Source organism: Lepus europaeus, chromosome 10 (genome assembly GCF_033115175.1).
Source record: "Lepus europaeus isolate LE1 chromosome 10, mLepTim1.pri, whole genome shotgun sequence".
Lineage (NCBI taxonomy): Eukaryota > Metazoa > Chordata > Mammalia > Lagomorpha > Leporidae > Lepus > Lepus europaeus.
In genome coordinates this window covers 104147363-104161532 of record NC_084836.1, presented here as the reverse complement: position 1 = coordinate 104161532, position 14170 = coordinate 104147363, and the positions used below count along the sequence as shown (strand labels likewise).

Below are 14170 nucleotides of genomic sequence, written 5' to 3'. Positions count from 1 at the left end.
TCTACCCTCCTTGACAGGCGCGCAGTGAGAAGATCCACCACAAGGAGGCGGTGTCAGAAGCGGAGCTCGGGGGAACCGGCTTAAAGAGGTGCTGCAGCCCCACCCCCGCCTGCCCCCCTCCCTCCACCTTGTCACCCCCCCACCCGTGTGTCCACCTCCGGAGCTCATCTGCTGGGAGAGAGCACCTGAGCCACTCAGGAGCTGGGCAGCCTGGCCACGGGCCGTCCAGCGTGGTGGAGGACTTGTTAGATGCTAGGCAGGGAAAACCGGGGTCCCAGCTTTCTTTCCCCAGTGCGAGAGGAACTGATTGGTTCCCCTGGAATTCTTCGTGCTGCCTCTCAAGCTGGGCGAGTCCCGTCCTGCACGCCTCCCTGGGGTGCTTGTCTTTGAGCCCAGCCCTGTGCTGTGGCCCGGGGCCTCCAAGTCTCCAGGGACTGAGTCTGCAGCATTAGGAAACCTGTGAGGGGAGTGAGGGGAACCGACCGGAACCAGCAGAGAAGGAATCCCTCTGCAGCCGGGTGCGGCTCTGCGGCTTGGCCCGATGCCCGGGTCTGTGTGTCCGGGATGACGAGCGGCCTCCTGGAGCTACCGGAGCCTCCTGACACGTGGGCCCCGTGCTCCCACACACCTGGCACTTCCAGGGCTTCAGGAGATGCACCTGCTGGGGCTGTGCTGACCACGGGGTGACTTCTTTGGACTCCCCTAGAAGCAAAACTTGAGACGAGGATTCCAGGGCAGGAGGATCCGGGGTGCGCCTGGAGGTGAAGCGGGGAAGGGAGCGCCGTCAAGAAAAGGCATCTCCGCCCCCGTTGTCCGGGGCCGCTGAGCTCACTGTCACGGAGGAGCTCTGCCAGGCTGAGCGGAGTGTGCAGCCCCGAGTGCCCCCAGCCCGGGAACGGGGCCAGAGTGCTCACTCCCAAACCCCCGCCTGCTGTGCGTTCAAGGCTGTGTTCAGGGGCACAAACCACACGCTGTGTGTAGCTTTCTCTATCTGGAGGACAGGTGTGATCGCCCAGCCCGACACATGCCCTCAGGCAGAGGGAAGCAGGTGGTCAGAGCGAGCAGACGGGAGTGCAGGGAGGATGTGGGCAGGGCACCAGCAGTGTCTTCCGCAAGAGGTGAGCTGGCTCCCCTCAGTCTGTGCCCTGCTGCCGTGCCTGGCCCGGCAGGTCCGTCGGCACCGTGCGCAGTGTACAGGAGCACTCCACAGAGTCTGTGTGGAAACAGGATTACAGGATGAGTTTCCTGGGGCAGGTGTGGAGGTCCAGGGGGTCAAGCTGCCACCGGGGATGCCCACATCCTATGTGGAGTGCCCGGTTCAAGTCCTGGCTCCTCCACGTCCCATCCAGCTTCCTGCTAGTATGACTGGGAAGGCAGCAGATGGTGGCTCAAGTACTTGGTTTCTGCCCCCAATGTGGGAGACCAGGGTGGAGTTCCAGGCTCCTGACCTTGACCTGGCCCAGCCCCAGATGTCGCAGGCGTATGGAGAGTGAATTACTGGATGGAAGAGCTCTCCTTCTCTCTCTGCCTCTCTCAGCCTCACCCTCACCCCTGGCAGTCTGCCTTTCAAAAAAGTATTTGAAAAAGATTTTATTTTGGTCCAGAAAATCTCAAAATCCATGCACAGTTTTTTTTGTTTGTTTGGGTTTTTTTGTTTGTTTTTGACAGGCAGAGTGGACAGTGAGAGAGAGACAGAGAGAAAGGTCTTCCTTTGCCGTTGGTTCACCCTCCAATGGCCACCGCGGCTGGCGCACTGTGGCCAGCACACCGTGCTGATCCGAAGCCAGGAGCCAGGTGCTTCTCCTGGTCTCCCATGTGGGTGCAGGGCCCAAGCACTTGGGCCATCCTCCACTGCACTCCCTGGCCACAGCAGAGAGCTGGCCTGGAAGAGTGCCGGGACAGAATCCGGCGCCCCGACCGGGACTAGAACCCGGTGTGCCGGCGCCGCAAGGCGGAGGATTAACTTATTTAGCCGCGGTGCCGGCAGTTTTTTTTTCATAATATGCATTTTCCGTGAACTCTTTGAAGACCTCTTGTATGCGTGGATTTCAACTTTTTGGGGGGACCAAAATAAACTAATGTTTTAGTTGGTGTATTCTAATTATTTTGTTTTATTGGCTTGAAAGGCAGAGAAACAGAGATCTTCCATTCACTGGTTCACTTTGCAAATGCCTGCAGTAGCCAGGGCTGGGTCAGGCTGAAGCCAGGAGCCCCAGAACTCAATGCAGATCTCCCATGCAGGAGACAAGGACCGGAGTACTTGAGCCATCAGCTCTGCCTCCCAGGGTGCACGTCGGCGGGAAGCTGGCGTCAGGATGGATGTGGGTCTTGGCTGGAAGCACTCCGGTATGGATGTGGGCATCCCAAGCAGTATCTTAGCCACTGCACCAACTGCCCACCCTAAATGTGTCATTAATTCCTACACCTGTGGACTTCTACACCTGCCTTATGCTTCCACTAACACCACCTTCCCTCCTCCTCCGCCCTCCTCAGGACCAAATCCGTTTCTTCCATGTCCGAGTTTGAAAGTCTGCTGGACTGCTCCCCCTACCTGGCCGGCGGTGACGCCCGGGGCAAGAAGCTGCCCGCCAGCCCTGCCTTCGGCTTTGTGAGCTCCGAGCCCGGGGAGCAGGAGAAAGGTGCCAAGGAGAAGTCCGGGCTCTCGCCCTTGGACTGCAGCCGCCTGGGCCCCCTGGCCTGCCAGGACCCCGCGGGCAGGCAGATGCAGCGCAGCTACACGGCCCCCGACAAGACGGGCATCCGGGTGTACTACAGCCCCCCGGTGGCCCGGCGCCTGGGCGTCCCCGTGGTCCACGACAAGGAGGGCAAGATCCTCATCGAGCCCGGCTTCCTCTTCACCACCGCCAAGCCCAAGGAGTCGGCCGAGGCAGACGGGCTGGCCGCGAGCGCCTACAGCCGGTGGCTGTGCAACTTCTCACGGCAGCGCCTGGACGCGGGCTCGGGCAGCAGCCCCTCTGCGGCCGGGCCGGGCTTCCCCGCGGCCCTGCACGACTTCGAGATGTCCCGTAACATGAGCGACGACATGAAGGAGATCACCAACTGCGTGCGCCAGGCCATGCGCTCAGGCTCGCTGGAGAGGAAAGTGAAGAGCACATCCAGCCAGACGGGGGGCCTGGCCAGCGTGGGCACCCAGACCACCCGCACGGTCAGCGTGGGCCTGCAGACCGACCCGCCGCGCGGCGGCAGCCTGCACGGCAAGAGCTGGTCACCGCGCAGCTCCTCGCTGGCGGCGGTGCGCAGCAAGCAGCTCTCGTCCTCGCTGGACAAGGTGCACGCGCGCATCGAGCGGCCCTGCTGCTCGCCCAAGTACGGCTCGCCCAAGCTGCAGCGGCGCTCCGTGTCCAAGCTGGACGGCGCCAAGGACCGCAGCCTGTGGAACCTGCACCAGGGCAAGCAGAACGGCTCGGCCTGGGCCCGCTCCACCACCACGCGGGACAGCCCCGTGCTCAGGAACATCAACGACGGGCTGTCCAGCCTCTTCAGCGTGGTGGAGCATTCCGGCAGCACCGAGTCCGTCTGGAAGCTGGGCGTGTCCGAGGGCCGGGCCAGGCCGGAGCAGCCCAAGTACGGCCTCGTGCAGGAGTTCTTCCGCAACGTGTGCGGCCGCGCCCCCAGCCCCACCGCCGCCGCTGCTGCCTCCGCGGGGGACGATGGCACCCGGAAGCCGGAGCCGCTGTCCCCGGCCAGTTTCCAGCAGCCCGAGGGCGTGGCCAGGATCCTCAGCAAGAAGGCGGGCAAGTCGGGCAGTAGCGAGGACAGAGCTGCCGCTGCCACCCTGCCCCAGCTGGGGAAGGACAGCGGCCCCCGGGAGGGAGACGGCGCCGCGGCCCTGCCCAACGAGGTAGGCGGCTGCGGTCTGCGCGTTTTCTGGGGAGGCGGGTTTGCTTACGAAGTCCAAGTTCTTGTGGTTGGTTTTTAAAATTTATTTTCATCTACTTGAAAGGCAGAAAAAGAAAGGAGAGAGAGATCTTCCATCTGCTGGTTCACTTCTCGAGTGCCTACTGAGCACTTGGGCCCTCTTCCACTGCCTTCCCAGGTGCATTAGCAGGAAGTTGGATCAGAAGCGAGCAGCTGGGACTTGAACAAGCACTCCACTGTGGGATGTTTGCATCGCAAGCTGTGGCTTAACCTGCTGCACCACAACACTGGGCTCTAATCCATTCTTGAAAGACACAGAGAGAAAGAGAGAGAGAGAAATCTCCCAATTGCTGGCTTGCTCCCCAAATGCCTGCTACGGCTGGGGCTGGGCCAGGCTGAAGCCTGGAGCTGAGAACTCAAACCAGGTCTTCCGCATGGATAGAAGGAATCCAACTTCTTTTTTTTTTTTTTTTGACAGGCAGAGTGGACAGTGAGAGAGAGAGACAGAGAGAAAGGTCTTCCTTTTTGCCGTTGGTTCACCCTCCAATGGCCGCCGCGGCCGGCGCATCTCGCTGATCTGAAGCCAGGAGCCAGGTGCTTCTCCTGGTCTCCCATGCGGGTGCAGGGCCCAAGGACCTGGGCCATCCTCCACTGCCTTCCCGGGCCATAGCAGAGAGCTGGCCTGGAAGAGGGGCAACCGGGAGAGAATCCGGCGCCCCAACCGGGACTAGAACCCGGTGTGCTGGGGCCACAAGGCAGAGGATTAGCCTGTTAAGCCATGGCGCCGGCCGGAATCCAACTTCTTGGACCATCAAGGCTGCATCCCAGGGTGTGCAATTAGCAAGACGCTCGCCCCAGAAGCCAGAGAAATGAACTGAACCCAGGCTCTCAGATATGGGATGTGAGTGACCCAACCTGCAGCCTATCCACCAGGCCAAACACCCACCCCTAAAAGGTCTTCTGAGAAGGCAGCCGGCTGGGAGAGAGCAGAGGAATAAAGCACGAGAGGGCTGCAGAATTCGGGGGTACAGCAGGTGACGGCTCAAGTGCCTGGGCCCCTGTCATCCACGTGGGAGACCAGGGTGGAGTCCCTGGCTCCTGGCTTCAGCCTGGCCCAGACCTGGCTGTTGAAGCCATTTGGGGACTGAACCGTAGATGGAAGATCTCTCTCTTTAAAAACACTGAAATAAATCAAACCGGTGTTACTGATCTCAGACCAGTTTTTCAAAATGTGAATTGGATAAATAATTTTCATTCAGTAGAATCCTACAGAGCCATTAAAAAAGAAGGGGTTCTAGACATTCAAGTGACAGAAAAGTGTCCCTGCTTGGTGGTGGCAAAGTGGGCTGCTGGGAACAAGGTCCTTCTGGTGGGCGGGTGGGTGCTGGGACTTTCCTCTGGGGTGCGGGACCAGGGACCCTGTTCACTTGCTGCTGTGTGTGATTTAGCACGTGCTAGAATGAACGACCCATCCTGGTCTGGTGGGATAAAAACAATAAAAGAGGACTTGGTCCAGAGAGGGGTGGTGGCCTCTGAGAACTGGCCCATGGGCACCGTGGAGCCCCAGTTCCTTGTTGGCCAGCTGCCCAGCCCCTGGTGGCCAGCGCCTCCCGGCTCCCCATAACGTCTGCTCTCCCTCATCCTAGGATGCTGTCTGTGACTGCAGCGCGCAGTCTCTGGCCTCCTGCTTCGCCCGGCCGTCCCGCTCCGCCATCCGTCACTCTCCCTCCAAGTGCAGGCTGCACCCTTCTGAGTCTGGCTGGGGCGGGGAGGAGAGGGCAGCCCCTCCGAGCGAGTGACAGAGCAGCCGAGCTCCCCGCCTCAACCAGCCCCCATCCCTGGATGGCAGAAGAACCAGCAGAGACGAGGCAAGGGGCCGTGCCCTCAGCATCGCCCAGCCCTGCAGGGACAGCAGCTGCGCCACCACCAGAGAGCGCTGTCACGTCAAGGTAAAGCGTGGTCTTGACCTCCAGCTTCCTTGGAGAACGCAGCGAGTAGGAGAAAGACCAGAATGGCTTCGGAGCATCCACAGAGCGGGCCGCTGGGAGCCGATCCCCGAGTCCTGAGGGCAAGCTGGTTCCACCCGTGCCCGCCTCTTGGAAGAGCTTGGGAAGGGCGAGACTCCTGGCCGTGCCCTTGGGGAACAGGCCCACGGGGAAGAACGGGCTTCGCTTGTGGGCTCACCCTCGTGGACTGGGCTGGGCGTCATCACCGTCCCCTCCTTCCCACCGCCACTATCACCTCTTCCGCCCACCCTGCTGCTCTGGGTTTCTGGCACCCTGGGGAGGGGGGGTATGATAGGGCGGTAGCCAAGGCCAAGTACCTGCTTGGAACCCTGGAGCCCTGGATCTCTTTGCCCGTACCTGGATGCAGCAAACACTGGGAGAGGGGGTGGGAATGGCAGGGATCGGGGGCGGGCGGCCATTGGAATTGCCTCCCTTGCCAAGGTGATTGGAGGGGCCCGGTCTCCCCAGGAGCCTCCTGAGGACAGAGTAGGTAGAGTTCGTCTCAAGACCTGGTGCATAGATAAATGCCTACACACCCACTGCCTTGATCCGTGGGGCCCACGTCCCTGGCTCCCTGGAAGGGGCACCACGTTGCCACCGTGTTTACATCCTGCAGCTGGTGGAGGGCTCAAATACTCCCTGTGAGAGACTCCCACTTGGCCAGGTCAGGCCAAGGAGGCTCCAGGAGGCCGATGCCCCGGGCCACAGCCATCGACTAGGGCCTGGAAACATTTCTTGTTAGGTTGTTTATTTGAATTTTTCTTTATATTTAAGGTGGTTTATTTTAATAATTTAATTTACCCCAGAGTCCCTAAGGTAATTTATTGGTGGCTAGGACACATGTCCTTGCTGCTGGGACAATGCAGGGCTTCCTCGGATGGAGGGGCGTGCCCAGGCTGTGGTCTCCTGGTTACTTTAGGAGGGGCCCTGCCGGTGCTCCCCACCACCGCTGACCTTAGAGCATGGCTTGTGAGCCACACCTGGTACTCGCCGGCCCTGGCAGGGCAGAGGCCCCAGTCCCCAGACAGTCTCCATTTCCCGCCTCATTTTCCTCCCTGCTTCCAACACACTTCCTTTTTCACAGTGAGTCCAGCATGGATTAGCAAAGCTCCATCAAGAGCATGGAGAACCCTTCCCGGTCCCCAGGTGAGAGCTCACGGGAAAACAGGACTGAACGTCACGAATGTTTACTGCAGCTTTGCACACGGGTCTGAAAGCGCCCTGGCCCGCCTCGGTTCTCACCAGACTGCCAGCCTCTTCACCAGCCTCTCCCCTTAGCCTTACAGCCTCCCATGGCTCTCCTGCCCTTGCCCATGGCCCGTGGCGCTGCCAGAGCCCCCAGAAGGATTGCAGCATGGCTCATCACCACACAGAGAGGAGGGCCTCCCCTCGGGGCCAGTGCGCCGTTTTGGCTACACTCCTGCCTGCATACACACAGACACACAGCCCTCCTGGGACTGGCTGGGAGTCCCAGGGGCTCTGTTAGCTTGCCGCCGGGACTCAAGAGACCCCTGTGCTCCCATCAGCCACCTGCCAGTTCCCAGCCTTACCTCTTCAGAGTCACCTGTTATCCAGAGTTCGCTTCCATGCTCTGTCGACAGAGTGCCAGGGTCCCGTCAGTCCTACCAGCTGCTTCCTCGTGCCCTAGTGACTTGGGGGGCAGAGCAGGCCAGCCCGTGGAGCCACAGGTCAGGTCCCCTCTGGGATGCTGTTGCTCCCATCCACAAGGTCAGGGGAGTCCCTCCAAGGTCATCTCCAGGTGAGGGGATTCACACCAGGCCACAAGCCGCCAGAGGCCTTCTGCCACCTCCCAGAGCTGCAGGGGTCCAGGGAGCCACTGTCAGCCCTGGGCAGAAATCCGTGTGAGCCTTTGGGACGGCTCAGCCTTACCATCGTCCTCGTGTGGGGTCATCCTGCCGTCTCTGTTGTCTCAGCTCCAGCCTCCTAGTACCCAGCCCGTGCCAGAGGCTGCAGATCCTGGTCTCCGGTCGCGCCCAGGTCTCCACTTCCTGCACACCACCGTGCCAGGCCATGCCTCATGCTTCCTGCAGAAGCCTCTGGGCGGGGCGGGGGCAGGGGAGGAGGGTTTCTTGGGGATGACAATGTTACATGTAAATATCGGTTTGGTTTGATTTTTAGCGTTTTACTTGGTAACTGGTTGTGTTTTCTTTTTTGGGGTGGGGGGTTGGTTTGTAATACTCTTTCGGAATGTAATTTCTAAATTTGTTTGTTGCTTCCACTGCCTTTGAAGTCTTAGTAACATTCCCAAAGCAGAAAACTGCCTGACCCACAGCGGGGATTGCCCTGGAGGACTGAGGTCCCGGGAAGGAACGCTGCCCTTCCTCCTTTCCTCCCTTCCTGCTCCCCCTCTGCCTTTTCCTGCCAGGCCCTTCTAGCTCCTCCCTAGGGCCCCTCCCCATCCTCCCTCCTTCTCTTCCCCCATCTCCACTCTATCTTCAACCAAAGTCCCAAGGAACCCTGGGGTCCCAATCCCCTGCAGAGCACTTGGCTCAGATCCGCATGGTTGGTTGGGAAGAAAAGGCTGACCAGTCGGCGTGGTTGACCCTAAACTGTGTGGCCTCATATTTCTTAAGTCCATCTTCTTCCCAGGGCCAAATTAGACCCTCCTGGGGACAGCGGAGACTGTACTTAACAGGAAAATCAGAACACTTGGGTGCAGGCCTGTATACGCAGGGCATCAGAACCCAGTTCCCCCGAGCTCCTCCCAGTTCTTTCCCCACCAACAGGTCTTGCTTTCTGTGAACTGAGAATGGGGCCAGCCCTTTGTTTTCCCCATGGACACTCTCCTACTTGCTGGCCTCGTAGGTAGCAACAATGAGGGCCCAAAGACTTAACCATCTTACACGCTGGTGCCAGCAGGGCTCCACCATGGCCACTCCCATGCTCCATTCATGGTTTCATCACCATGCAGTATCCTGGTTCTTCCCCGCCCCCATCAGCGCCCCATGCTCCCACTGCCCCTTTGCTAACAACCACAGTAAGAATGCCCTCCGCACACTGCCCAGAGCACTTTACTATTTAGGAATCACCTCCTCTTCTCCAGAACCTTGACCATTAGGCCATCATTTGCTCATTATTTATGTATGTGTTTATTTGAGAGGCAGAGAGCCCCCATCCACTGGGTCACTCCTCAAATGCCAGCAACAGACGAGGAAGCACCCAGTCTGGTCTCTCACTTGGGTGGCATCAACTTGATTACTTGATCCATCACCGCAGCCCCCCAGGGTCCACATTAATTAGCGGGGAGCTGGAGCTGGGAGCTGGGTGGGGGCATTGAACCCAGGCACGCAGATATGGAACTTGGGCATCCTAACCCACACCTTAGCTGTTACACTAGACGCCCACCCATAGGCCACTGTTCTTAAAAAGAGCACTAGTCACACTGGGCTGGTACTGAGGGGACCTGGTCCTCAACCACCAAACTGTGATTTATTTTTAATTTAATTATCCCAACGATTTCAAATGCATCAGAGACAATTTAGAATTTCGGTCATGTGTATTTCATAGGGCAAGAAAAAGTTAAAAAGCAAGACAAATCCTTCTCCAGATGTCCCTGTGGCGATGCCCGTAATCCCGCAGTGAGATCTCGCTCTTGGCTTTCCTGGCAGCCATGATGAAAAGACAAGCACGTCAGGTTTCTGTCACTGCCCTGTTTGTCCAGGAGACAAACTGTCCTGCTGGCTCCTGGCATGAGCCTTCAGAGGCCGCCCAGCTGGCCGCTGCTTCCGCAGGTGATGCTAAGGTACAAGAGTGTTTCCCAGGTGACCATTTTCTAAAAACGACAAGCTGCCACCAACTTGAATGACTGACCACGTGGCTAGCCTGTGTCTCCGTGTCCCCAGCTGTGAAGTGGGGATAATGTCTTCTACCTCATGTGGCCGTGGTGAGGACCAAATGCAGTACTGTGCCTGAGGGTCCGCCTGGAACAGTGCAGGTTCTAAGCGATGCCAAGTGCTCTGGCCCCGGGGCTGCCACCCCCACCTCCTCGTGAGCCCTGGAGAATCCGGACCAGTGCCCTCATTTTTGTTGAGTTGTGCCAAAATATCCATAACACAGTGTCAGCTATTTTAACCATTTTAGAGTGGCGTTGATTCACAACGACGTAAAGCCGTCACCAGTCTCATTCCCCGAACTTTTCCATCTTCCCAAACTCTGCAGTTCTGCTCTGTTTGCCCTCCCCAGCGCTGGCCCATGGTAACCTCGGTCCCACTTCTAGGAATCGGCCTCTTCCAGGCAGCTCCTGTAGGTAAAAGTCATACGACATTAGTCCTTTGTGTCTAATCCCCTTGTGTTTTCCAAGGAAAATTCAAGCCCGGAGCAGGGAATGGCTCACCCAAGGTCACACACCAGGCCAGGGGCACAGCCAAGGGCAGACCCAGGTTTCCTACCCCGAGAAGGTCCTACGTCCCCAGGGGTGAGTGAGACACGAGTGAGACGCTGCCCTGGCTTTCTGGGCTCAATTTGCTCCCTACCTCCCACCCATCCTCTCTCTCATCACCTCCTTCCACAGCTCCCCTTCTTCTGCCTCCTCTTCTCTCTGGTTTCTGCCACCTTATGGGGTGGCCCTGGCCAATGGCTACGCTTTCCTCTCCTGGGCCCCAGCTCTCAGCCCTCCTGGGACGCCCACCCCAACTCTGCTCCTCCCGGGTTTTCCGTCATCTCAGCAGCCCTCCGTGCCTCCAGCTCACATCTCCACCGTATCAGGGAAGCGTCCTGTCTGTGGCCCCCAGCTCCTATGTTTGCTCACAGATCTGGTGGGCTCTGGGGTGCCGGGTTGCTTCGTGTTGTGACTACTCACACCAGGGAGGCCTCTTTCCTCATGTCAGGAGGCATCAGCCTTGCCAGCGCTGCTCACTGGACCTGTCCTGCCCCAGGATCTCCCAGTTCAGAACCACATCCTGCCAGTCCCAGCCTCAGGCCACACTGTCTTCCCCACCCACAGCCTCCCACGGCACCCACTGCACTTTCCCTGCCTCTTGGATGGCTTTGGTTGTAAAGCAGGTGCAGCCTGACTTGGATTCTTCTGTCCATCTCTGGTCATCTGTCCATCTGTCTCTCCATTGGACTTCCAAAACCGACTCCTCCCTTCCCCCTTGGGCCTCCCCTCCTGCAGAACAGCTCGTCCTGGCTCTGGCCTTGGCTACTCTCAGCCCAACACTAGACAGTTTGCAGAACGCACAGACCCCAGGCCCAGAAGTGACTGAGGATGTGGTGCTGGGCTTGAGTCACTGGCTCAGGGCTCCTGCCCACCACCTGCCCTCCTTCAGCCTCCTCGGACACTTCTCTCCCCCCATCCATCCCATCAGCCTGGTTTCCCACTCTCCATGTCCACCACCAGCTTGCTGGACACCAGGCCTCGTGGAGCTTTGCAGAGCTAAGGCAGTCAGGTCTGGAGACGTAGCCCACATCTGGGCAGACCCCCTAACTTCTCTGGCCCTCCTAGTTTAGGATCCGATGGTGAGCAGGAGGGTGATCCTGTCCGCCCGCTGGGCCCTGCTGTCCTGGCTCCTTTCAGTTCCACCGCTGATCTCTGTGCCTTAGTCTACTCCTCCGCACAGTGGGGCTCGCCCCACATCCATCGCCAGCTGTGCCCAGCTCTGTGGCCCTGCCTTGGGACAGGACACCCCTTCCAGGCCAGTGGTTCTCCAGCTCTGTCCCAGCAGCAGGAACATCCCCAGGGATCTTAAAAGTGCAGATTGTCAGCCCCACCCAACACCCACTGAATTACAACTTCTGGAGAAAGCCCCGGCAAGCTGGATTTTAAGGAGCCTTCCAGAGGGTTCTGACACACGAGTTTGACAACTGCTGACTTAGGCTAGCGGTCAGTGCAGCCTGAGAGACTGGGCACAGCCCAGGCCAAGAGCAAATGGAAAACAGCACCCTCACCTTGTGATTGGAAACAATCCCCCCCACGCCCCAAACAACGCAATACAATCTCTTCCTGGAAGCTGGAGGGGCCAGAGAAGACATGCAGTTTTTCCTTTCGCTGTCCCTGGCCTGGTTCCAGCCTTGCTCACCTTCCCCATGTGTCTGAGTTTTAGAAAAGTTTGTGTGGGTGGTGCCAGCCAGGCAGGGGATGGAAGTCCTGGGGAGGCGGGAGGCGAAAGACCCTGTTAGTGTGTCTCTCGGGAACCTCACCATAGCCAGATGGCCTCTTCACATGGAAAGAACCCTAACTCCCAGGAAAGAAGCCTAAGTCCCCAGCTGTTCCTCCTCTTTCTCCCAGCTCCAGGGAGACCTTGCAGACAGTGCCAAAAAGCAGCCCCTCCCCTCCAGCAGCCGACCTTCCTCCTCCTCCTCCTCCTCCTCCTCCTCCCGACCCCTTCCCAAACCCCCGCCAATACTGTGAAGCCTCCTTCTCACCCAGCCTGCTTTCCTGGTAAGGGTCCTGCAGTCGTGGGCCCTGGGGACCCCCATGGAAAGGCCCTCGGGAGGGAAGGGACCAAGGGCATCCTTGGGCCGACTGTGCGTCCCTCCTGTCTGCTCTCCTCCCACTTCTGTCTTCAGGAGGCTCCTTCCCAGGATGCATCGGGTGTGAAGACAACCGCAGTCCCATCCACCAGCGCCCCCTGCCCCGTGTCGCCCCGTGTCGCCCCGTGTCGTATTTCAGACATGCGCGTAATTGTACAGTGTAAACTTACAAAGCGTTTTTAATGGCTGTAGATCGAAAATAAAGTATGTCACACAAGCACTTGTCATTGACTGCCCTCCTGTCGGCTTTCTCCTGCAGATTTATTAGAACATCTGAGGATTAAAAAAAAAAAAATTATTTATTTGAAAGTGTTACAGAGAAGAGAGAGAGACAGAGAGAGGGAGATATCTTCCATCCACTGGTTCACTCCCCAATGGCCACAATGCCTGAGTCTGGGCCAAGCTAAGCCAGGAGCCAGGAGCTTCTTTGAGGTCTCCAACATGGGTGTGCAGGGGCCCAAGCACTTGGGCCATCTTCTACTGCTTTCCCAGGTGCATTAGCAGGGAGCACTCAAAGCAGTGCCCGTATGGGATGCTGGCACTGTAGACAGAGGCTTCATCTAAGCCACTGTGCTGGCCCCCTGCAGATTTAAAACCCAACTCCACCTCACCTGCCGTGGGCTGGGAAGGGGACACCCAGGAAATGCCACTGCCACTGGCTGGTGTGGAGTCCTTGGCAGGGGCCACCCATTGTTCTGGGTGCTGGGTGCTGATGCCCTGGCGCTCCCAAAACGTGTGGAATGACCACTGGGGAACAAATGCAAGGCATTCAGAAGAAAAAGAGATTTAAACTTTACTACAAGACTCAAAAACATTTATCATTAAAAAAAAAAAAAAAAGACATTTCAGACGTGTGTTTTCTGTTGCACTGAGGGATCGGGAAAGGCCCCGCAGAGGAAGGGACCCTACATGGACCCGAGGCTAAGATGCTGGCCAGGGGGAAGGGAGAGTGGTGTGCTGCAGGCAGGAGACTTCGGGAGGAACAGCCCGTGTGGAAGCCTGGTAGGAAGAGTGGAGCAGAACTGGGGAACCCAAAGAGGCTGGGTCTGATCACCCGGTGCCTCACAGGGAAAGAATTTTTATGTATCCTGTGGACAGGGAGAATCCAAAGCAGGGACTGGACACAAGTCAGAGCACACACTGGGCCGGGGCTCCGTGAGCAGTAGTCTCAGCAGGCCCCAGGAGGGCCAGTCCTGGCTGGGCCACGGACAAGCCAAGAGCCGAAGAGGGGCCAACGCTCAGAAGGAGCTGAGCCCAGAAAGTGATCTTCGGGGCCCAAGAGCGCATCTCTGCTCTCAGATGTCTGTTGGAGCCAGCAGGCTGGAACCACAGGGTGCAAAAGCTGTCCAGGGACAACTGCTCTGGCAGACGACCATGCTCCTGCTGCCGCCCCCTTTTAACCAGACCTCCAGTACTGGTGGCGCCCGCTCCCTCCCCGGGCTCTGGAGCCTCCCAGGCCAGCGAGGGACAGCGGGTTTTCAGTCCGGGGGCCGCAGGAGAGGCCCCAGAGAGGTGGGTGTTTCAGCTGATGCCTTAAAGTTAGGGAGCTTCGCGAGGAAAAACAAGAAAGGGCTTCCCAGGCAAAGGGTCCGGCTTGACCAGAAAGCTGCGGGGTGGGCAGAGCGGCTGCCAGCGGCTTGGGAGGGCGTGGCCCGGGACGGGGCTGGACCGGAGGGTCGCCAATCTTCGGCGTGTCCTTAGGAGGTCCCCGAAGAAGTCTCAGAAGAGGGGATAGGGAGGGGTCCAGCGAGCCCAGAGCTCCAGTCCGTGGCGGGGCTGCTGGCCTAGGGGCC

General features: G+C 58.7%; 1 protein-coding gene across 2 annotated transcripts in view; it reads left to right on the top strand.

The window, feature by feature from the left end:
- Window positions 1-12770, top strand: part of MTCL2 (microtubule crosslinking factor 2) — a 70970-nt gene extending 58200 nt beyond the window's left edge. Inside the window, exons 13-15 of one of the 2 annotated variants that reach the window (XM_062204157.1) lie at window positions 18-88; window positions 2494-3862; window positions 5526-12770. In XM_062204157.1, coding sequence (XP_062060141.1) covers window positions 18-88; window positions 2494-3862; window positions 5526-5678 — 1593 coding nt within the window. In that variant the 3' untranslated portion in view covers window positions 5679-12770. The remainder of the gene's footprint in view (window positions 1-17; window positions 89-2493; window positions 3863-5525) is intronic. The other variant, XM_062204158.1, reaches the window with a different exon arrangement.
- The last annotated feature ends 1400 nt before the right edge of the window (window positions 12771-14170 follow it).